A 24,064-nucleotide genomic window follows, 5' to 3' on the forward strand; every position below is an offset into this window, starting at 1 on the left:
AGAGAGAGAGAGAGAGAGAGAGAGAGAGAGAGAGAGAGAGAGAGAGAGAGAATGAGCGAGAGAGAGAATGTTCAAGAGCACACCGGGAATGGCAATAATCTTTTGAAACTCCAAAGCTTACCCCAGTAACACACCTCCTTCAATAAGTCCACACCTCTTAATCCTTCCCAAACAGTTCTACCATCTAGGAACTAAGCATTCAAACACATGAGCCTGTAGGCCGCTCCCATCCAAACCACTACAACTGTCATCATTAATCACCATCTATGTCACCGTCACCATTACCACCACCACCATCACCATCACTGCCACCACCTGGCAAGTCTCTCCAGAATCACTCTAATTGACTTGCCCAGATGTGTGTCTCCTAAGTGATTCACATCTAGTTGACAGTCAAGATTAAAGGTCAGCAGCAGGTGGTTTACATGTTTGTTTCTTCATGTAGCTGTTGCAACTGACCCTAGGTTAGGTGGCCAAGCCAACAAATGTGCTCAGGAGTCCTCTGAGTTCAGGTGTCTGAGATCAAGGTGCTAAAAGGTATTACCCAGGATGCTCCCAGGAAGTCTCTTTCCCACTCTCCAGTTCTGGAGATTTGCTGGAGACCTTTATCTTTTTAGCCTTATAGGAACATCACCCCTATTATCTTCCTGAAGCTTCCATCCTATGCACCTTCTGTGTCCTTCACATTTGCCATCTCTACAAATGCCACGGTATTGGGTCAGGCACACCGTTCTCCAGTGCAGCCCCATCTTAATTGACCACACCTGCAAAAACCCCATTTCTAAATAGACCACTGCCTTCTTGGGGGGCATAGCCCTTGATAAGTAATATTGCTTATGGCCACATTTATTTCTGGCTGCCATGCGGTCGGAGTGAGGCCCAGAGTTTGACAGAGGAATTAACACAGGGCAGATTAGTAGGCTTGTCCAGCTGGTGGGCGGAAGACCCAAGTCTTGCTGACTTCTGAACTCCTGCTCTTTCCAGAGGGGTCTCCATGTGGCAGTTCTAGTGCTTCCCAGCGCTGCTGCTTTGCTTCTCAGGGTTGCCTCTTGCACCAGGGAGGCACAGACTAAGCCTCGCTGCTCTGCCCACCAAATGGCAGTGAGCACCAGTCTTTGTGTAACCTACAATGGCAGACAAATCCTCTGGGAGGCGGCACACAGCCCTGGGCCCCTCTAGGCACTTGCCAGTTGGCAGTTGCTTGTCAGCTATGGCGAGGGCTGGGAAAGTGTTCTGTAATGTGGGTGTGAGGGCACCTGAGTGGGGACGGCCCATCTGTGTACTGTAACCCGAATCCTGCAATGATTCCTGAACTGGGAGTGGTGGCTTCCCAGCAGCCCCAGGAGGCTGTATCTCTTATCATGCTTTTGTTGTGTCAAGATCACAGAGGGTTCTCACCTAGCCACGATGGATGGAGGGGGGCCCATGTGGCTCCTCACTGGAAGGAACTACTGGTCCCACCAGGTCTTGTAACCCAGGAAGGTCAGGGGGTCATCCTAAACTCAGCCAGTGACACCTGAGAGGGGCCAATGGGAGTGTTCATTCATGTGTAGGGTGTCGGCTTCCCTGGCTGGGGCTGTAGCTGCTAGACCAGTGTTCAGGATTGACAGCAGCTGAGCCATTCTGCAACTGTGAGAACCTGGTGTTCAGACTGGATCCTGAAGGCAGCAAGGCCTTATGAACCCTGAGGCAGGCACACACAGAATCCCCTTGCTAAGCATTAATTCCAGCATCTTTCAGCCAGTCCTCAGCTCTTCCTTCCTGTCTTCGCAGTAGGAAAGCACACCCCGGCACCCCTGCTATGCTGAACAGTAGAAACCAATTTTAATCCAACACACATGAGACATCTTGGTTAGACACGAACCCGGTCTTGCCTTGTCTTTCCTTGACACCCAAGGAGTGCCACAGAAGGCCACTGGGAACACAACCAAGTTGTCACTATTCCAGTTCTCAGAGGGCGAGGTGCATCTTTGGAGTGTGGATGATGGATTTGGAGGCCCCGTTGGTGCTGTTTAACCATTTAAGAAATTGCCTCTTGCAGTAATTTGTTTAATACCCCCCCCCATCAAGTAGTTTCTCATTATTGCCAGCCCTCTCTCTTTAAGTGGCACATATAGATTGAGTTTTGGGTTTTCCATGTATGTGTATGTGGTATGTATATACTCATGCATGCTTGCATATGAATGAGCACATGAATGCCTAAGGTTGATGTCTAGTATCATCCTTGATTGCTCTTTTACCTTATTTACTGAGGAGGGTCTAGAGGTCTATCAATCAAACCCAGAGCTCACCCATAGGGCTCTTGTCAGGGCGGATGCACTGATTCTGACATCTGAGGCTGGAATTACAGGTGTCTGCCACACCCACCTGCCATTTATATAAGTTCTAGGGATCTGAACGCCAGTCTTCACCTTTTACCGCAGAGCCATCTCGTTAGCTGTGTAATGCATACAGTTCTGATTTTTCTGTTTGGAGATAGTGTTGGTGATGTGAAAGCTCTCATCCCTCAGGCCTCCCAGACAACAAGTCCTCTGTGTTCAGGTTGCCAGAGAGCAAGCCAAGCACACCTCAAGTGGCACTGTTGTACAGTTGGTTGCTGCCCCAGGGGTTCCCTGTAGGTGGATTGAGAATTGTGCACAAAACGATTTTATCTTCATCGGGATGGAATGTGACTTTTGCACAGATGTACAGTGTATCTATTAGGTGTTAAGAGCAAATAGGGAATCATGCAGTCTGTCCAACCCATGTCCTGTGGGCTGCATGTGTCCCAGAACACCTGTGAATGCCTGAAAACAGAAGTGACATTTATTTTTCTTGCTAACTCTACAAACATGAACTTTGTAGATGGCAATGTTGTGCCATTTGGTAGGACGTGTGGAAGTTTAAAAACATGTCATGATAAGGAACCTGAGTGCCCATAGATCTGGAGATTCAGAGAGGGTCCTGTAAGCCCCGGGATATCTTAGCGACAGCTGTGCTGAGCTGAGATTCTCAATATATGTTCTTACCATCACAGTGCACTCGTGTGTGTGTGTGTGTGTGTGTGTGCTGCCATGCGTGTATGCGAATAAGATAATCTTGACATCAGTTCTAGACTGGCTGCTCAGGGAGTCGTGGGATTAACTTGTTTATCTCCCCAGTGTGGGTTCTGGGGCTTCAGCTTAGGTCCCATGCTTCGATGGCAGGCACTCCATTGACTCCCAGCCTGGTTGATTTATCTTGCTTTCCCCAGCCTCTCTGTCCTCAAGGCAAAGGTAAACTTTACTTTGGGGCAGAGAGGACAGGAACAGAAGGAGCAGGACTCCTTTGATCCTGTGCCCAGGTTGGTGGCTCTGATGACCTTTGGCATCCCTGACCCATGTCTCTGTTCTCCCCCACAGAAGTGCATTCGATTTAACCCAGATGCCACCGTGTGGGTGGCCAAGCAGCGAATCTTGTGTACCCTGAACCAAGGCCTGAAGGATGTACTCAACTATGGGCTTTTCCAGCCAGCCAGCAATGGGCGGGACGGCAAGTTCCTGGATGAGGAACGGCTGCTGCGGGAATACCCACAGCCCACTGGCCAGGGTGTGCCTTCCCTGGAGGTAAGCAGCCATGTGTGACTGTGTGAGAGCTGGCGCTGTGCAGCCTGGGTGCAGCTGAGGGCAGCTTCTTAGCCAGGCCACTGTTTGTTTTCGGATTAGAAAATTATGCATCCTGTAGTTAAGTCTGGATTTTTGGACCATCCCTGTTAGGTGTGTATGTGTGTGACAGGTACCTGATGGTGCTTCTTGGTGGCTTTGGGATTGTGGACCAGCAGTGTGATTAGCTTTAGACAAAAACAAGCACTGAGTTTGTGGCGGTATCTGGAAGTGGGCAGGAGCAGCATGCAGAACTGCAGCATTGCTGTCCAGCGTGGGCATCCTCCATCCTGGCACTGCTCCCTCCAGTTCCACCCTTTATATGCGCTCCTTGCAGTATGACAGGCTCAGAGGAGGTCAGGAAGGAGGCACAGTGACCTGAGTTCAGGAAGGTCATTCTACTCTGGAGCCCTCTGGTGTTGTCCTTGTGAGACAGATGAGGAAATTGAGGCTGATGTGGGAAAAGTGACCAATTCAGAGGCACTTAGCAAAGAGAGGGCCTCATCCTTCCTCTCAAAATCTCAGTCATGCCCTCCCCTCAGCGTGCTTCCTGAACCCTCTGCAGTGTCAGGTCTTGGTGTCTGGGAGGAGAGGGCATGTGATAAAGCTGAGGGCTGAGACACCACGTGCCTGGGTGTGTTGCTACCAACTCCAAGCCCACTTCTCCACTCTGCAGTGAAATTTCCAATCCCAAGCAGGCAGCACAGTTGTGAGGAGCCAGTGGGAGCCTCTGATCCTGAGGAGAGGGGTGCATGAGATGCCCAGACCAACTGAAGGCAGGTGGATTCCCACAGACTGGGATCCGGCAGGATGTGGCTACACTAGGGATGTGTCCATCCACCGTACCCTCTGTACCAGCTGGGCACTGGCTTCCACAGCTAAGAGACTGCCCTGTGTCCTGATGGCTGCTGGATGATGGAACTCTTGGGGGATGGGCTCTGCAGCACAGATACCAGTGTCTTGGTTAAAACTGGGGTGCCTTGTGCTTGGCGAGGTCACTTTTCCTCTGAGCACCCATGTCTGACATCTGGTCACCTGCAATCTTCTGCTTGTTTCCCCTGACAGTTTCGCTATAAGAAGCGTGTGTATAAGCAGTCCAACCTGGATGAGAAGCAGCTGGCCAGGCTCCACACAAAGGTATGGGGGGCGGGGTGGGTAATCCTTCCTCCACCTCATCAGGTCACCTGATCCTGCTGTTTTGTCTTTGGCTGGCTCATTCCCTTCGGAGTAGCCCCTGCACACCTACCTGTGGGATGAGGCCAGGCTGGGGCATGCAGGTGGATGGCGCTGCCTCCCCATGCACATGGCTGGAGACCTAGGCAGACAGCAGTCAGCAAGGTGGCTCAGGGAGTCTGGTGGAGGCTGAACAGAGGGTTGCCACCCCCTGGTGCCCCAGAGAGGTTGAAAGGCAGCAGTACAGTGATACAGCGGATGTGGTGAGGTAGAAGAAAGGGGTGCCTGCTGAACACTGCCTCTGGTTTCTGTTGCTGCCCGATAAGAACAGATTTTAAAAAGGCAGGAAGTGCTGGCAGCAATGGGAGGAGAGGGCTATGCTAGGTAGAGGGCATTGTGCCCAATGAAGTCACAGTGAGTACCTGTGACATGCACCCCAGACATATCAGTGAGGCTATATGAGCCAGGAGCATGCATGAAACTGGAAGCAGTGATCCTGGGGCATGTGGGTGGAGCCTGAAGGGCATGGGGTGGACACTACTTCCCTTTAGATACCCCTGGGATGCCTGGTGCTTGCCTGCCAGTGGAGGGTGCACACGGCTTTCACAACCCACAGTTCCTTATTTCTCGATGGATGCAGGGTTTCTACTGTGGGTTTCATTCTCTTGTCTCCAGTTAATTTTTAAAAATTCAAGCTGGGCGATGGTGGCGCACGCCTTTAATCCCAGCACTCGGGAGGCAGAGGCAGGCGGATCTCTGGGAGTTCGAGACCAGCCTGGTCTACAGAGCTAGTTCCAGGACAGGCTCCAAAGCCACAGAGAAACCCTGTCTCGAAAAACCAAAAAAAAAAAAAAAAAAAAAATTCAGTAGTTATTTGACAGTCGCATGCTGTATAAATGTGTTCTCCTTGCTCTACAGTCCTCTCTTCTCTCCTTGCTCTACAGTCCTCTCTTTTCTCCCCCTCATCCCTTTCAGCCCCCATACTCCCTGCCAATCTCGTTCCTCTAGGACCATCTGTATGACCAGTGGGTGAAGTCTATCCACTGGAGCCTGGTGGGGTGGTCACTGGTGGATTCACGACTAAAGCCAGTGACTCCCCCATTTCCTTGAATGTATCTGCAAATAGTGCAGCAATGAGGGGTCGGCCAGAGCCCCTCTTCCATCCATGCCTGACTATTGATAGACCCACTGTTGTCCTGACCCAGTGCAGGCACCCACAGCTGCGAGTTCAAGGCTGCAATGTCTGTGCCTTCCCAGGAGATGGCACTGTGTAGCCCTTCTCCCTATCTTCCAGCTCTTACATTCTTTCCTCCCGGTCTTCCATGATGTTCCCTGAGCCTTAGAGGGGATAGTGCTAATGTCTCATTTCAGGCTGAGCAGTGAGCCGTTACTTTTTCTCAGCAGCTGTGCAGTCACAAGGAAGAGGGGCTTCTCTGATTAAGACTGGGAGAAGCATTATTTGTGCAGTGGTTCTCAACCTTTCTAACTCTGCATCCCTTTAATACAGTTTCCCATTTGTGGTGAACCCCCAATCATAAAATTATTTTTGTTGCTGCTTCATAACTCTAATTATGCTACTGTTATGAATCATAATGTAAATATATCGTTGTTTTCTGATGGTCATAGGCGACCCCTGGCTCATTGCTCTCTAGGTGCTTGTGACCCACAGGTTGAGAAACACTGGTTTATGGGCCCAAATGGATAACTTGATGCTATGTCAATTTAGTAAAGCTATAGTATTTCCTTCCTAGGGCTGGCGACTGCCCCTACCATGTGTTTTTTTTTGGCATAGTTTACAGCACTAGGCTTGGATTCTTACTGTGGAGTGGGCCTCAGAGCCAACCAGGGAGTGGTTGGTTATTCCCATAACTATTATGCTACTCTGATACTATTGTCCAGAAGATTGACGTCATGGTTCATAGAATTTATAGCTGGGAAAGACCGTTGGTGTCTTATCACCCCCTAGATAAGGCTATTTCATAACCTTTTAGAATCATGAAAGCTAGCTGCGTAGGAGGAAGTGCCCAGCTCAGGTCCAGCTTGGTTTCTGTGTATCATGCAACAAGCCGAGCCATCTCTTCAGCCCTAGGGTCTCATCGTCTAGTTCTGATTACCAAGACAAAAGGCAACCACCTGTATTGTTTTAAGGGCCTCTATGGCCTCTCTGACCAACATTGTTTTAATTTTATGCTTACATTATCCATTGGTAGCTGGCAGATGCGCATCACTTGGTTCCCTGTCCTTTGGTATTTCCCTACCCACTGTGCTTGGCTTCTCAGTTCTGGCCAAGTATGGTCCAGGCTTTCCTTACGTATTTTCTGCCCTGATCCTGGAATCCACACGGATGTGGCTGACCCCAGCATCTGAGGATTTCTCTGTTTTTATTATTACTGCTGTTATTTAATATGTAGATACAGATACTTGTGAATCTAAAGAAAAGTGCCCATGAGCCACGGTTTAAATGACACTCCAGATTTTGGACATTTGTTCCAGAACCAGACTGTAAGGTGTTCGGATGGGAATCTAGCCCATGGCAGGTGCCTGGAAGGCCTAGGCACATCATCAAATGAAAAACCACAGTGCTTCTATCCTGTGTTGTGGAAACTGAATCGGGATGAGGGTGGGACCCAAGAGAGATGCTGGGTTCTTCCGGATCTGTGGCCAGGCTACCAGGCTTGGGGAGGCTGAGGTTCCGTGGGACCTGTGTGATCTCCTGAGGAATGAACTAGGTGTCCCCCAGGGCCGGTGTCACTGTTTTTGCTCTGGGATTAATGGGGTGGGGTTCAGCAGTCTCCTTTTTACAGATGAGACCTCAGGCACTCCCTTTCTGGGAATGGAGTGGAGGGTCTGAGCGGGGCCTGGAAACTATCGGTTGTCACCCTGCCCCAGGTGATCGCTCTCTTCCTGGGAGAGCATCTCGTCCCCAAATGTGGAACCCGCTCCTGCTTAAAAACCGTAGGCAGACTGGTGTTCCCACAGCTCCAGAGCTCTTGGCTGTCTGACATCACAGTGAGAATTTGGATTTTCTGGTGTCCAGGTTATGGCTGTCAGTGGTGGTAGAATGAGCTCTCTGGGACTTCTTTAGATGGCTATGAACCCCACTCATTGGGGCTCCACCTTAATCACCCAGAGATCTCGAGTGCCGTTATCAGGGATTACAGTTCACTGTGTGCATTGTGGAGGGACACACATTGAGACCTTGGTACAGAGGTGGTGAACAGCTAAGTTTCTGAGACATTCATCCAGGACAGGCCCATGATGTTGGCTGTGTGTTGACCCCACTCCTGGTCCCATGTGAGTCTTGGGGTCAGCAGTGCCCTGCACAGAGGAGACTAGTGCCTCCTAGTGGACAGTCTTCTCTTAGTCTATAAAGACCCCCCCCCCTTCTTCCCGCCTTCCTTCCTTAGACCAGGCAGTCCAGTCTGGATTTGAAATCACGAAGTAGCTAAGGATGACCTTGAACCTCTGATCCTCCGACCTCCACCCTCTGAGTGCTGGCACTTGTGGCATGCACCAACATACTTAGTTTGTGCAGTGCTAGGCTTAAGCCTCATGCATGCCAGGCAAGTTCTCTGCCCACTGAGCCACACTCCCTGCTCTTATAAATATATTTCTTTCACCAAGTCATTTCTGTTTTGTCTTTTCCTCGCCAGACCAATCTGAAGAAGTTTATGGACCACACTCAGCATCGCTCAGTGGAGAAGCTGGTCAAGCTGCTGGACAGAGGCCTGGATCCCAATTTCCATGACCTGGAGACTGGAGGTGGGTGGCCATGCAGGAGGTCTTCATCCTGCTCTTGTGAGATTACCGTGACTCTTCATCTCTCCCGCTGTCCTGGCTTTCATCTGGGCTCGGAAGTGGCTCCTCATTCATGTAACTTCTGCTCTGAAGGCCCGTGTTTTTCTCCTTGCAGTCTGAGCCTCCAACTCAATGCATGCACACAGTAGGTGCTCTGTGCATAAATGTTAGGAAAGGGGAGAGCGAATGGATGCTATACATGTGTGGGCTGTTGCCTGTTGACCCCAGGGTCACCGGCAGAGCCCCCTAGCTGGATGTGCTAACCAGCAGCACCACAGCATGTGTGGGGCTTTCCCTTTGCCTGGGTGCAGGCTTTTTCACAGACAGGCAGGTGTTCGCGCTTGTCTCATGCTCCCTGCTGGATGCTGAGTTCCTTAGGCTTGAAATATCCTTGGGAGAAAGCTGCACAGGCAGGAGAGAGGGCTCTGAGCTCTGCATGGCCAACACTTGGTCTGACTGTTCTTGCTGTGGGGTAGACCTCGGCTTTGTGGAGTCCTGCCACGGTCTTTCTAGAGGCCAGTAGCTTCCCCAGTTAGGACAACCCAAAGTGCCTTCCCGTGTTGCTAGTATCTCTTGGTTTCAATGGGTGGAGCTTGGCCGCAGCCCTGGTGAACACTGTGGCCGTGGGATGATATGGCTGAGGTGGCAGGCAGAGGGCAAGGGACTCTCCACAGCAGCTTGGGTCTATTTGGCTTGGTGTGTGGTCTGGGTGATGCAGGAGATACTTGACCTTAGCAGCAGGGTACTTTTACCTCCCTTTCGTCCTCTTTCTCTCCCTTTCCTAACAGGACAACCCAAGTCCACTGCTGGCTCCCGTGTGGCTTCTTGTCACACCTCAAAATTACCATGCACACAAAATATGGAGGTGTCTTATAAAGTGTGGATCTTGTTTGTCATTTGGGGCAGCCTGACTGACCCCTTAGGCTGAGGTGGCCCCCACTGGGTGCTGGTCTAGCTGGCATAGCCCCATCTTAGCCCTGATGGGGGGCTGGGTCGCTCTTTACTCCTGAGTTTCTTTGGGTTTATCTGTGAACAGCATGAAAACTGGGAGAGGGCTCATTTCTGAGGATGAAGATGGCGTCTAAGATACCAGGAGAAAAACTCACTAGTGGCCCTGGCTAGGGGACCCGAGAGGAGGTCGTGCCCGGAAGAGCTGGCCCTAGCCCAGGGTAGAAGCTCCTGGGGAAGAAGGTGGAGTTTATGTGCATTGTGGTGTCAGGATGCTTCCCACAACTTCAAGAGTTCTGACTGTCTGGTACCTGCTTTTATCATGGCTGTACGTCAGTTATTCTCAGCGTATTTGTCTTTTGAAGGGAGCCACGGCTCCTTTGCCCCCCATCCCTTTTTACATCAGTGTCTCTAGTTCTGGGTTTCGAAGCAGCTGTCATCCCAGGCCAGACCCTGACTGGACTCCCCAGTTGACACCGACTGTTTTGAAGCAGAGGTTGCATGTGGAGCCTTCTCTGAGCCCCACCTGGAGCCAGAATAGAGGCAGTAATGATGGGCAAGGAGCTGGTACTTAGAGAAATTCCAAGAAATTCTACGCCCTTAGCACTGAGTAAGAGAGACCCAGGAGCGCAGAGCCCTGAGCCCACAAGTGATTATTATTCTGTGTTCTCTGAAATATGGTTGGTCTTGTATCTGTGGGTCTCATATTTCGTGAAACTCCTTTTCCAACCACGCATGGATTGACAAAGAAAAACAAAAAGTGTATCTGTCCTGAATGCATTCAGACTTTTCTCTCCTGTCATTGTCCCCTAATGAAGCAGACTGAAACCTCCTCACTACTCAATCGAATCCATTGGTCTTAGAATTATCTAGAGATGATTAAAAGTAAAATACGACATGGCTTTATCAAAGGGGCTTGTGGTGCCAGCACATGAGAAGCAGAGGCAGGTGCATTTCTGTGAGTTCAAGGTCAACCTTGTATACAAAGTAAATTCCAGGATGGCCAGAACTGTCTCAGAGATGCACCCTACTGAAGAAAAAGGAAGAATAAGGAGGAGGAGGAGGAAGAGAGCAAGGAGAAAGGAAGAAGATCATCTTCACATCTGTGGGACTCTTGGCATCCCTATGAGTCCAATTCAGCTTGCCTTGAGACCAAGATAAGCCACCAGCCCCGGCCTCAGCTCTGCATCCTCGAGTCAGTGGCACTGGGCAGCCATAGTTGGGGCAGCAGCCATTCTGGATGGAGTGACAGGCAAGTGAGCTCAGAATCCTGGAGGGGTGACCCGCCACTTCAGACCACGCAGTCTGTCAACAGTAGCGGATGTCCATAGCTGCTGGAAGCATAAATTTCATCAAGTAACATGAAGAGAAGACCGAAGACTTCTTCCCTAGTGGAGGAGTCCTTGGGTCCCTCTCTGCCATGGTGGGACCTCTGGCATCAGATGGACGACAGCTCCACGCCCTGGAAAGGCTGCCACACTGACGGCCCTAGGGACCTAGTCCATCACTTCCCTGTATGCTGTGGTTTCTGAGCTTGCGGGATGCTCAGGCGAGAGAAAGACAGCTATTTAATGACACCGGAAACCTGCTGTGCACCCAAAACCTCCAGGAAAGGCCCCGAATAGCACAGCCCCCTGCCCTGCTGCGTCTGCAGGGCCACCTTGCTCATCTGGACTCCCTTTTAGGACCTGGTTACCACCTGCCAGTCCTTGTCTGCTTTCCGTTGATGTGACAAACCCCATGACCAGAAGCAGCTTGGGGAGGACAGGGTTCATTTCAGCTTATACTCCTAGTCCACTGTGAAGGGGAGTCAGGGCAGGAACCTGGAGGCAGGAACTGAAGCAGAAGCCACGGAGGAGTGCTGCCCACTGCCTTGTTCCCCATGTGTTACCCAGCCTGCCTTCTTATAGCATCTAGGACCACCAGCCCAGGGGTGGCACCTCCCATAGTGGTCTGGGTCCTCCCACATCAACAATTAATCAAGAAAATGTACCACAGGCTTGTCCACAGGCCTGTCTTATGGAGGCATTTTCTCAAGTGAGGTTTCCTCTTCCTAGACGACTCTAGCTTGTGTCAAGTTGACAAAACTCCCAAGCAGCCCAGCAAGTGAGAGAAATGCTCCAGGGCTGTCAGCCGGGGGGTGGGGTGTCCTCTAGCTAAGTTCTTTATCATCCTTGAGAGGCACTGTTTCCGCCCACACTCGACTGTGGTGGACTCCTGGGGAGCCCCGTACAGCTCCCACACGGCCCAATTAGAAGCTTTGTAGACATTCTGCTTGCCTTTACGTGGAGCTCTGTGGCTTGGGGGAGTGGAGGGAGCCTGTCTGATGACTTATGGTCGGTGTCTTGATTGGCACACAATGAATCTCAGCACGTGATCAATATCCCAGGAACTGCTCTGTCTGGAGGGAATGGGGTTGTGAGACCTTGTAAACCTGAGTCTGCAGACAGCGAGAGGCACGCAAATGAAGGCAGCCTGCCGCCGGTTCAGAAATACCCACCTCCAGTTAGTCGGGTGCATCTGGGTAGTCCTTGGAGCTCTAATAAAGAGGCCTGTTGTTAGGCCCAGACACGGTGCCCAGTTATTTTGCAATCCTTCTTCCTTTATGCGCCTGCTTCCAAGGGAGCGTGGGAAGCTCACCAAGTGTACAAGCTAGGAGAAGATAAGGTCCATCGAATGTGGAAGGTGGACTAGGGAAGACAGTCTGGATGGAAATGAGCCTGGGATTGGGTCTACAGTCTGTAGAGAACCAGTTTGAAGCTCACAGAAAAATCATACTGGGCAGTGGGGCGTAGCTCAGAGGCAGAGCATATAGACACAGCCTGTCTGCCTGAGGTGTTGGGTTCCAGTCCAACTACTGCCTAAAGTCAGGTATGGTGGCACCTACCTGCGATCCCAACACTCGATCAGGAGTTCACGGCCATCTTCAGCTGTATAGCAACTTGGAAGCTAGCCAGAGAAACAAGACCGTGTCTCAAAAGAATCAATTAAACACCTCTAGCCCTGAGTGTGGATCATTCCCACACGCCCCACACCCTCCCTCTCACTAACAAATGGTACTAGTGTGATGTGTTTGTTACAGCCAAGGCCCAGGGTTTATTCTAGGGCTACTCTTGGGTGCCACACATTCTGTGGGGTCTGCCAAGAATGTGATTCCTGTACCCACCATCAGGCGTTATCTGGGATCCCATTACTATCTAAACGCCTCTTGTGCTTGGCCATCGTCTCCTCTAAGTCACGGCCACCTATGTCCCTGTCTTCATCTCTTCCTTTCCTAGAACGCCAGTGTGGGAACCAAGCGGTATGTTGTCAGACTGGCTTCATCCCTTCACAGCCTGTGCCGAAGTTTCCACTGTGTCTGGGAAAATAAACTGTGTTTATTTAATTGTGTGTTGATATGTGTGTGTCTGTGCCCTGCACATATGTGGAAGTCAGAGGCCAACTCTGGAGTCATTTCTTGGGGCGGGCTTCTTGACCGGCGAGGAAGAAACACCCACCACACAAGGATTCTTCTCAGATCACGCTTTACTGGAGTGCATTTGGTTGAAGGAGAGCACATGAAGCGAAGGGGGGCAGGAAACGAGAGAGCAGAAGAGAGAGAGAGAGAGAGAGAGAGACAAGAGACACGAGAGGCGCTAGAGGGGCTAGAGAGAGAGGGAGAGAGGCGCGAGAGGCGCGAGAGAGAAGCTAGAGAGAGAGAGACGCTAGAGAGACCCAGGGGCTCAATGGCGGCTGCTTATATAGGGAATTGGCACACGGGTCGCCCTGTGATTGGCTGCCATCATCAGCTGACACCAGACTGCATCTCGATAGGCCCAGGGACCCTTATCCACAGCGCATGCGGGAAGCGGAGGGGTGGGGGGAGGGACACCGCTCTCAAAGGCATAAGCCAAATATGGAGTTGTTTATAACCAACAAGACAGGATGTGGCACCATCTTATAATGGCAATCTTGGCCGGCTCCCTGCAATTTCTCACCTTCCACTTTCATGTCGGTTCTGGGAATTGAACTCAGGTTCTCAGGTTTTCTCTGCAAGCACTGTACTTGCTGAGCCATTTCACTGGCCCAGTTCAATTCTTCATAGTCCTGAATAATATGCTTCCCATTCAATGGGTTTTTTTTAAATCTATTTACTCAGGATTGAGAGAAGATTCTATAGTTTTTAGCAATTATAAACATATGTTTTCCTTTCCTCTTTTCTTTTTCTTTTATTATTATTTTTTATTTTTTTGAGACAAAGTCCTACTCAATAGTTCAGGCTGGCTTAGACTCAAAGCAATCCTCCTGCCTCAGCCTCTGAAAAACAAGTGCGTGCTGCCATACCCAGCTTGGACATTTATTTTCAACTCATTTGTGGAAACTCTTAGAGCTCTAGTGTGACTGGGTAAAATGTGGGTTTTTTTAATAGTTACAGTTATTTTATTCCCTGCGTATGAGTGTTTTGTTTGCGTGTGCCTCCTGTGTGTAGTGCCAGTGGAGGCTTAAAAGAAGGCATCAGATCTCTTAGAACTGGAGTTACAGACAGTTGTGAGCCTTTGTGTGTGTCTTAATGTTTCTATCGCTGTGATGAAACACCGTGACCAAAAAGCAGTTTGGGGAGGGAAGTTTATTCAGCTTATACTTCCACATCAGTGTTCATCTTCAAAGGCAATCAAGACAGGAACTCAAACAGGTAGGGACCTGGAGGCAAGAGCTGATGCAGAGGCTATGGAGGGGTATAGTAGGATTTGTTGGGGAAGGCCACTAGTTCATTTCCTGTCCGCCCTGACATGAAATAATCACTTAGAAACTATATCATTTGCAATACTGTTTGGCCAATACTTAATCATATTGCTAGCTAGCTCTTATATCCTAAACTAACCCATCTCTATTAATCTGTGCATCACCACGAGGTCGTGTCCTACCGACAAAGTTTTGGCAGGCTCCAAACATCTGCCTCCAGTGGCAAATACATGGCTTCTCATTGACTCTGCTCCCTCTCTATATATGTCTCTTCTAGCCTGGCTTTACTCTGTTAAGCCATTGACTGAAATCAGCTTCTTTATTAATGGCAATAAAACACATTCACAGCATACATCACCTCCCACAGCAGAGGGGTGCTGCTTACTGGCTTGCTCCTCATGGCTTCTTCAGCCTGCTTCCTAACAGAACCCAGGGCCACCAGCCCAGGGACAGCACCACCAACAATGGACTGAACCCTCCCCCATCAATCGCTAATTAAGAAAATGCCCTATGAGCTTGCCTACAGCCTGATCTAATATGGAGGAGCCTTCTTAATTGAGGCTCCCTCTTCTCAAACACTTCTGTCACGGTAACATAAAACTACCCAGCACAGTGTAGTGACTGGGAATCAAACCTAGGTTCTCCAGAAGAGCAGTCAGTGCTCTCAATTGCTGAATCACCTTCTCTAATCCCTTTGTGCTTTGTTTTTTAAGACTGCTGAGCTGTTCTTTGAGATGCCCTACGTGGCTGCACCCTGTCTCATCTGTGTCAGTGATGAGGGGGCAGGACTATCTATCCTCTGTGGTTTAAAGACTCAGTGTTTTGTGTCTGACTCTCTGAGTGCCTGCAGCCTGACCCCTGCAGCGCCCCCTTGAGGTGGGAGTGCACTTCTTTCATGTGTCATTTAGCATCTGTCCCTTCTCTTTGTTGAGGTTTCTCTTCAAGTATCTCACCCACTTGGAGGGTAATTTATCAAGTTTACAAGTTCTCTTTGCAGATTGGATAGATGCCGCTCGTATATTTGTGTTTGGCTTTGGAAATATTTTCTCTAAGTCTATGAGTAACAGTGATTTTTACAGAGCTATTAAGTCCCTAACCCTAAGTAAGAGCCTTGAGAGGTTTTTTTTTTTTTTTTAACTTTAAAAGTTTTATTTATGTGTATGTGTGTTAGTATGTGTGAATGGGAGGAGTGCCTGGAGAGACCAACAGAATGCATGGGGCCCTCCTGGAACAGAGTTACAGGTAGTTGTGAGTTACCTGATAGGGCTGCTAGGAACCAAATTCCGAACAGTGCTCTTAATCGCAGAGCCATCTCTCTGGCCCTCAGGTGTTTGTTGCTGCTGCTGCTGCTGTTCATTTTTTTAAATAAGCCTTTCTTAGACTAGCTTTGGCTTAGGGAGTGTCTGCAGACCCTCACCCACTGCTAACATCTGAAATCAGGGTGGCTTATTTTGCCACCATTGAACTCTTTTCTCCATGGGAGTGTTACAAAGCCCATGCATCATTCTGATTTACTCAGTTTCCTGAAATGTTTTCTTTCTGTCTGGATACGTCAGAGGGCCTGCGCCATCTTTACTTGTTGTGTCTCTGTAGGCCGCGTGGCTTCAGCAGTTGCTTGGGCTTGTTCTCTTGGTGGTGAGCTTGACGGCCTTGAGAACTGGCTGCTGTTTATTCAGGTGCCCCTCCGTGCACATTTGTCGAGGATTTTCTTCTCAACTGGACCCAGATCTCATAAACATGAATCAGTGTGGGGCTGGGGAGGAGCATGAAGGAGATGAAACATCTCTCTTACCTTTTATAGAGGGCTCCTACTGTCAGCCTGCCTGATTTCTGGGGTGCTGACTTAGACCTTCTAGCATGGCCCTGTCTGCGGCCTTTCTTCCTGAGAGTCACCAGCTGAGCCCATCCCATACAGTGCCTTTGGGAAGGAGCTCAGTTGGCACAGCCCACTGATAAGGAGCGGGGGAGAGGGTTATGTCTTGCCTGCTAAAGGGAGTGGAGATTTGTGTCTGTCTGTGAAATTGTTCCTCCTGCTGCCGTTTATTGCTTAGTCAATCTCTATGTGGGTTTTGCTTGGTGCATGTGTCCTTCCATATCTATGAGGGATGGGCTGTAGGATTCCTCAGGTTTGAGCTCAAGGGATGCTCTAGTCACACAGAACCCGTGCACATCCTCTGGCAGCCTGTGTCATTTCTAGATTGTTTATAAGACCTGATTCATGGACGCTGTGAAAACCACTCTCACACTGTGTTATTTCTTGGTTATATTTTATTGTTGTTATTTTCAATCTGTGCATTGCATTAACTTCCTTTGCAAAGACATGGATGAACTTCTGTTTGCTCTGGATAGAGCAGAACAAAGAAACAACTCCAAGACTAGCCCAGACCAATGATTTAGTCAGGCTTAGCTACAGGGCCATAGTGAGGGGACACTCACAGGAGCGTAGGTGAGGGGACACTCACAGGAGCGTAGGTGAGGGGACACTCACAGGAGCATAGGTGAGGGACAGTCACAGGAGCGTAGGTGAGGGACAGTCATTGTAGTCTGGGTGAGAGGTCACTCACAGGAGCCTTGGTGAAGAGTTACTTATAGGAGTGTGGGTGACCCTAAAACAGTTGTATTACTGCAAAGTTCCACCCCCCAAATGGGCAATATCCCCTTATCTGCATGGATAGAGGCCCCTTCATTAACTTTCAATTTGTATTCTCTAGCACAGTGGTTCTCACCCTTCCTGACACTGCAACCCTTTAATACACTTCCTCATGTCGTGGTGCCCCCAACCATAGGATTATTCTTGATACTACTTCACAGCTAATTCTGCTGCTGTTTTGAACTGCAATGCCAATATCTGTGTTTCCAGTGGTCTTAGGTGACCCCCGTGAATGGGGTCTTGGCCCACAGGTTGAGAACCACTGCTCTTGTACCTTGGAAGAAATCATATGTAACTGATTTACATATGCCTGGGAGGGAAAGCCAAGTGGGAACAGCTGGATCTCACATCTGGGTCTGATGACCCTCCCTTCCCCTAATCCTATGGGAAAATTCCACCAGCCTGATCTTGGGGGTCTCTTGTCAACATCAGCACCAGCTGCTCTTATGATGATGGTGACAGCTGATATTGAGAGGCAAGTGTTTCCTGACGCTGGGGTTGGCTGCATTCACAGGGGAGCAGCTGGCTGACACTGTGGCCTCTGAGCTCAAACTTGAAAGCTGTTCTCCGTGTCTTATTTATTCTGCATCTTACATTCGACTTTTAGAATGGCTCAGGTCAGCCTGTGCACCCCACGTTCAGTTACCACATTGTGATACATGCTTCATTCTTCTCTTTTAGATTTTCATCCTGGGACCCCTCAGCCTCCGAAATCAGTGTTTTAAGAACCCTGCTAGTGGTTACCCAACCCTTAAGAGGAGGACTGGTTTTCACTACCATAGTTGTTGCCTGACACTGGAGGAGTCACCCCTCCAGATGCTTGATTTCTGGGGTCTCTCCCATGACACACACGCACATGCACACACATACTCATACGCATGCATGCATGCGTGCACACACATGCACACAGTTGCATGCACGTGCACAGATACACACACGGCAGACACACACACCCACACACGTGCACACACACACATGCATGCACTCACATGCACGTGCACAGACACACACACGCATACATGCACCCTCCAGCTGCTGCTTTGTATCCTGCACTCCCAGCAGCTGCTCTGAGCCCTTACATCTCTACCTTGCCCTCCCTGGTGTCCTAGATCCCTGCAGTCAGGCCAGAGCTCTCAGCTGACCCACCAGGGTCCTACCTCCTTCCCTTCCTGCTGATGCCTTTTGAAATACATCCTGGTTGTTTTCTGTCTACAATACTCCCAGGGTATTTCTAGGGTGATGGTGTATATAACTTTAAGGTCAAGTGATCCAAGTTTGGAGTACTAGCCATCTGCTTGGGTGTACATGTCAAAGTTGTAAAGTGTTTTAAAAATTAAGGAAATCTCAACAAATGAAAAATGAGGAACATTTTCAAGACATTGTGTTGCAAACACCCGAGTGGGACCAGCTTTCCCATAACCTGAGGCTCACTGTTCTGGCTGGACTAGCTGGGCGGTAAGCCCTTGGGATCTACTTATCTCTGCTGGGGTGACAGACATGCTCACCTGCACCCAGCTTTTATTTGGGTGCTGAGGACTCAAACTCAGGTCCTCATGTTGTGTAAGCAAGTACTCTCCCCACTGAGCTTCTTCTTCTGCCTTGATCTGGAGATTCAATAGCGGTGGTTCTCAACCTGACTCCCCTTGGGGTCGCATATCAGATATTTACATTACAGTTCATAACAGTAGCAAAATTACAGCTATGAAGTAGCAAAGAAATAATATGGCTGGTGTCACCACAGCATGAGGAGCTGTATAAAAGGGTTACTGCATTAGGAAGGTTGAGAACCACTGCTCTAGAGTGTTGTCTCTCCGTGTCACAGTAACTTGTATGTTGTCCTGTGCTCTGTGGCACCCAGAGGACTCCAGTCCTTATTTACATGGGAGCCTTGCAGCCTAGTTCCTGACAGCCACAAGTGGGCTGTGTGTGTCATGAATCAGAAAGACAAATGGTGCTGGCCTAGCCAGTGTCTGAGTTCCTGTGAGGGACACGTGAGGACGGTGCCCAGGCTTCTGTCCTCAGTGAGCATGGTAGGGCTCTCCAGGGTTCATGGCACCAAGGCCTGCACTGTGGAGACCCTGCTGCTACTGTTTCCATTTGCATGTGATCCCATGTGCCCGTCATGGCCATGGGTCGTCTGAGTCCTCCAGACTGTGCGGACTCTCGGGGGCCGTGGGCTCACGGAAGGAGCTGCTCGTGTTTGAGGACCCTCTTGTGGCTGAGCACTAAGGGGGGCTTGGCCTCCTTCTCTGGGTATTTGTTCTGAAACCTTTGTGTTTGGTTCCCTCAGAGACGCCCCTGACCCTGGCTGCCCAGCTCAATGACTCCATGGAGGTCATCAAAGTTCTCAGAAATGGGGGTGCACATTTGGACTTCCGTGCTAGGGATGGGATGACCGCCCTTCACAAGGCTGCCCGGATGAGGAACCAGGTTGCTCTGAAGGTATGTCATGAACCTGTCTTGTGTGGGCAACAGATTCCTTTATCTGGTCCCCTGAGCTGTCTTTCCTCCCCAGGGACCATGTTCCCTGTGCCCACTTCTGTCCCCACGAGTTCAGAAGGGCAGTTGAGTGTCAGGTGCTCCTGCCCCTTCTGTAATGTAGCTGCTTCTATAACTCAGTGCCTTAAGCCAGCTTGTCCCCTCTACTCCACGGAAAGGCTCATGTTTCTAACAAATGAGTTGGTGCTAAACCTTATTGCTGACCCTCAGAGGAGACCTCAAACCCATGAGTAATACGACAGCCTTGATATCCCCTGCATTGCATCTCTCAGAAGCAGGCAGCTGTGGCCAGCCACATCTTCTCCTGAATTTCCATGTGGCATATGCTCTACACCCATCTTCCCCATGGCTACCTCCCCACTACATTTTCCCACACCTACCTTTCCAGGCCCATGTCCCTCCATGCCTGTCTTCCTTGCTGTCCATCTTCCCCACTCTATCTTCCCATATCCATCTTCGCATGCCCATCTTCCCATGCCCAACTTTCCCACCCCATCTTCCCAATGCCCATCTTTTTGCCTCTGCCAGGCAGCATTCACCCCATCTCCCTTTCTTCCTTCATTCCACATCTTTGCCCCTTGCCCTGTCTAGCAGTGCATGCAGCCTTGTCAAGAGAGAATGTGGCTCCAGCCTGCTTTCCACCAGAGCCCAGCGAGGAAGCTAGGTCCCCTGGCTGCAGACTGATCTGAGATGGAAGCTTTCCTCTCATTTCTTCTATCCCAACTTCACCTCAACTCTGCCTTCCTACAGGCTTCTGAGAAGCTCGCATCTTCCTGACCCTACTCCAGAGGCTCCCTACCCCTTGACTCACTGGGGTTCCACTGTCCTGTGTGTTACTCCAAATGCTGTGGCTCTCTTTAGTAAATGCAACGTTGATGGCTCTCCACAGCTGTCTCCTGGGATGCCGGGCTCTAGGCACCAGGAGGACCCTGTTGAGACATGGTAGTTGCACACTGTCTCTTCTCTAGGTGCAGACCGTTCCCGCATCCCTGAGTATCACCTGTCACTTCCAGTCAGCACTTAGGACTCTCCAGTTCTGTGTGTGTCAGGGGGAACATCAGGTATCCAGGAGCGATATGTCAGCTTGGTCCATGGGAACGTGATCCATGAGTGTCTTCAGTTTGTTCCGTGCATGAGACCAGTGATGACTTTCAACTCTTTCCCTAGACCCTCCTGGAGCTCGGAGCCTCCCCAGATTACAAGGACAGCTATGGACTCACACCGTTGTATCACACGGCCATTGTGGGGGGTGACCCTTACTGCTGCGAGCTCCTTCTCCATGAGCATGCCTCCGTGTGCTGCAAGGATGAGAACGGCTGGCATGAGATCCACCAGGTATGGCTGTGCCTCTGCTCGCCAGAGCCACTGCTGAGCTCCCCCTTCCTATGATGCTAGACCCAGACCACAGAGCGACCGAGCATCAGGCCCCTTCTGGTATCTTGAATGATCCACCCCAAGGTCCTGAAAAGTTTATATTAGTCATCAGCATTTATGTGCTAACCCATTTACCTAGAGAGGGCCACTTCCAGGAGAAACTAGGTTTTCGTGTGAGGTTGCTGTGTGTCTACAGCAAGTCACCTAGAGTGGGGGAGGGGCTAAGAGTGTACATCCCTCCTCATGGTCTATGAGCTCTTTAGGCCCTGATACCCTAGGAACGTAGCAAAGAAGGTTCCAGGTAACCCAGGACGAGGTCTGATTTCCTCGAGCAAGGCATGAGGTTTTCAGAGGTTTTCAGAGATTACCTTGTAACCCTGAAGCTGAGCATGGGACAACTGTGACCTTGTCACTGTGGGGCTAGAAGGTGTGACTCTCATGACCCTAGCAAGAAACAAAATCCACCTGATGGTTCTAGAAGGGCAGCCTCTTGTGAGCCAGGTGCAGGAAGAAATGGTCCAAGTTCTCTAAAGCTGGGGTTTATAGCTTGAATTCAAGGCTTTTGATCTGATTGGAGGAAGGGTCTGGGCAGGCAGGTAGGCAGGTCAAGGGAGGGATCCTGGGATAGTCTCACTTGACTTTGATTGGTTGTCTACCATGGTTCTTCCATCAGTCTGTCTATGCCTGTGCCACCTTTCACACTTGCCCCTCCTGGAAGGAGGGGTTGCATTCCCACCCAGAGCTGTTCAGGGCCTAGGGCTGCCGACTGTAGCAGAGAGGAAAGAGGGTCCTGCAGGACCTGCCCGCATCTGGCCTGTCTCCTGTGGATGTGGAGCCCCACAGCCTGAAAAAGGTCCCGTGCTTGCACGGGTTGAATGGAACTCTTTGATACTGCTGCTGGAACCCCAAGCCCACACTGGGTGGGGACCTCAGAGCAACATATATAATGACTGTCTTGTTCATGTGCCTGATGTGAGACTGGCTGCTAGCCCTGTGCTTACTTTATGAAGGATGGACTCTCTCCATGACAGACGGCTGGGACGTGGTACCAGATGCTGATAGAATTGCTCTGACAATGTGCTATAAGATGGGATGGGGGTTAACCAGTAGACTTTAAGCATGGAGGTGACCCTCCACGTGAGCTGGAGACTGTTCATCAGCGCAGGCTCATTTGTGGGAAGTCTGAGGTACCTAGAAAAACCCAGCTCCACCCCAGATGCCGTTCAGGCTCCAGCTGTAGCACCAGCCCCCCCACCAAGCTTCCACCTTCCCTGCAGACCTTACTGACTGCCCCGTCACTATGGAAACCAACTCTATAAAACATGATTTCAGGTATTTAAATTCTCTCTGTGTTCCTCCATATATACATTTCCAAGTACAATTATCTCTCAGGAACGTCAGGGGTCACATCCCAGGATTTCTGAGATGCCCCGAACCCTTCTGTGACACAGTGTGGCATTTACACGTAACATACACATCCCTCCAAGTGTGTTCAGCCGTCTCAAGGTGACTTGATATTTTCAGTTTTGGTCTTCCTGAGACAAGATCTCAATCCCTGGCCTAAGGTATCCTGGAACTCACTGCATAGTTCAAGCTGTCCTCGAACTTTAGGCAATCCTCCTGCCTCGGCTTCCCGGGGCTAGGATTACAGGCATGATTTATAATAACCTGGATGATGTGAGTTCTTTTAGAACAGTGGTTCTACCATGTTTAGGGACAAGAAGAAAAGGAAGTGTATGTATGTTTTATACATATGCTAATTTTTCCCAAGTATTTCTATCCATGGCCAGAGAATCCATAGGTGACAGAGCTCACGGATATGGAGAACAGACGGTGTACATACATGTGCACCCTAGCAGTTCGGTCTCTTAGGAGAACCCTGACTTTTACAGCCCTGAGAAATAGTGTAGGCGCTTGTCCACCTGCTCCCATCTTTCCTCTCAATTCCTACTGCTTCTCCTCTATTCCCTGGGCTAGGGTGATGGGCAGCCTTCAGCCCGGTGCTCAGTCTCGTCCCTCTTGAGCCCTTCCGCAGTGCTGGGCAAGGCTGACGGTACTTCCCTCCAAGCTGTCTTCCTGGACTGGCCCCCACCCGTGCATGTTGCCTGCTTGTTTGTCTCTGCAGTACTGCGGGAGCCTTGTGGGTCTCCTGGCTTGCCCTCCCTCACCACTGACTGGAGATTCCATTGCACCTCAGGTGCCTGCCCACCTATTGTTCACACAGCCATGAATGCTTCTGGCAGAGCATCCGTGACTCCTGTTACCCACTCAGTGTCCTGATGCCTGGATCCAGGTATGAACAGAGACTCCCTGATACATGAGGGAAGCTGGCCAGGACAGACATATTTTAAAAGTCACATAACTAAACATGTGCATACATTCTCCATTCATACTCACACGCACGCGTGTGCCCATAGAAAGTAGGTATGTGTGCTCCAGTCCCCATGTGATAATACTTCCAGGTCTCATACTGTGACCAGCAGGCACTTGTGTCCTGGAGCAGGGCATGGGTGGCAGTGGCACCTCTGCCAAGCACATTTACGGCATCGTCTTTACCATCTCCTCCCTGCTTCCCCCATCCTTTGTTCAGCCTTCTTGCCCCTCCCCCCACCAGGTCAGCTCCTCTTCACAGTCCAGTGACATCACACTTACATGCCTGGCCTTTCATCTAAACCATGTGACTCTGGTCCTTATCTTAGACAGCCCTTGGCTGTGGTACCCTGGCTGTTGCTGGTTTCTGGGCCCCACAGATGACAAGTTCCATCCTGGGTCTGGATCGAGAGTTTTGTCGTTTTATTGCCACCCAGACTTTTCAGTACTTCAGTCCCTCAACCCCCAGACCGTGGTGCTCTTGAATCCTGCCAGAATCCTATTACCTTTTCTCAGCTCAGCTCCAGGGTTTGGACTGCCCTCTAGTGGTCGGTTTCTGAGTAGCCTGGGAAAGCTATGTTCTATGGAAGAACCAGAGGTGACGTTTCTACTTAGCTTTTTTGTCTCTTTTAACTGTAGGCTGCTGCACCTGTTAAACAGGGTGACAACTGAATGACCCTGCACAGACATGGCAGGAGTAGGAGACAGAGTCAACACCTCCTAGGTTATGCTCCTAGCCACAGTTCACACTTACCCAGCAAACACTGCTCTAACCACAGTTCACACTTACCCAGCCAAACGCTGCCCTAGCCACAGTTCACACTTACTCAGCCAAATGCTGCCCTAGCCACAGTTCACACTTACTCAGCCAAATGCTGCCCTAGCCACAGTTCACACTTACTCAGCCAAA

General features: G+C 50.2%; 1 protein-coding gene across 1 annotated transcript in view; it reads left to right on the forward strand.

Annotated features, from left to right (window-relative positions):
* Positions 1-24,064, forward strand: part of Shank2 (SH3 and multiple ankyrin repeat domains 2) — a 445,228-nt gene that overhangs the window by 73,584 nt on the left and 347,580 nt on the right. The window contains exons 4-8 of the mRNA XM_005351593.3: positions 3,381-3,584; positions 4,686-4,757; positions 8,447-8,555; positions 19,202-19,353; positions 20,578-20,745. Coding sequence (XP_005351650.1) covers positions 3,381-3,584; positions 4,686-4,757; positions 8,447-8,555; positions 19,202-19,353; positions 20,578-20,745 — 705 coding nt within the window. The remainder of the gene's footprint in view (positions 1-3,380; positions 3,585-4,685; positions 4,758-8,446; positions 8,556-19,201; positions 19,354-20,577; positions 20,746-24,064) is intronic.

Source organism: Microtus ochrogaster, chromosome 8, assembly GCF_000317375.1.
Source record: "Microtus ochrogaster isolate Prairie Vole_2 chromosome 8, MicOch1.0, whole genome shotgun sequence".
Lineage (NCBI taxonomy): Eukaryota > Metazoa > Chordata > Mammalia > Rodentia > Cricetidae > Microtus > Microtus ochrogaster.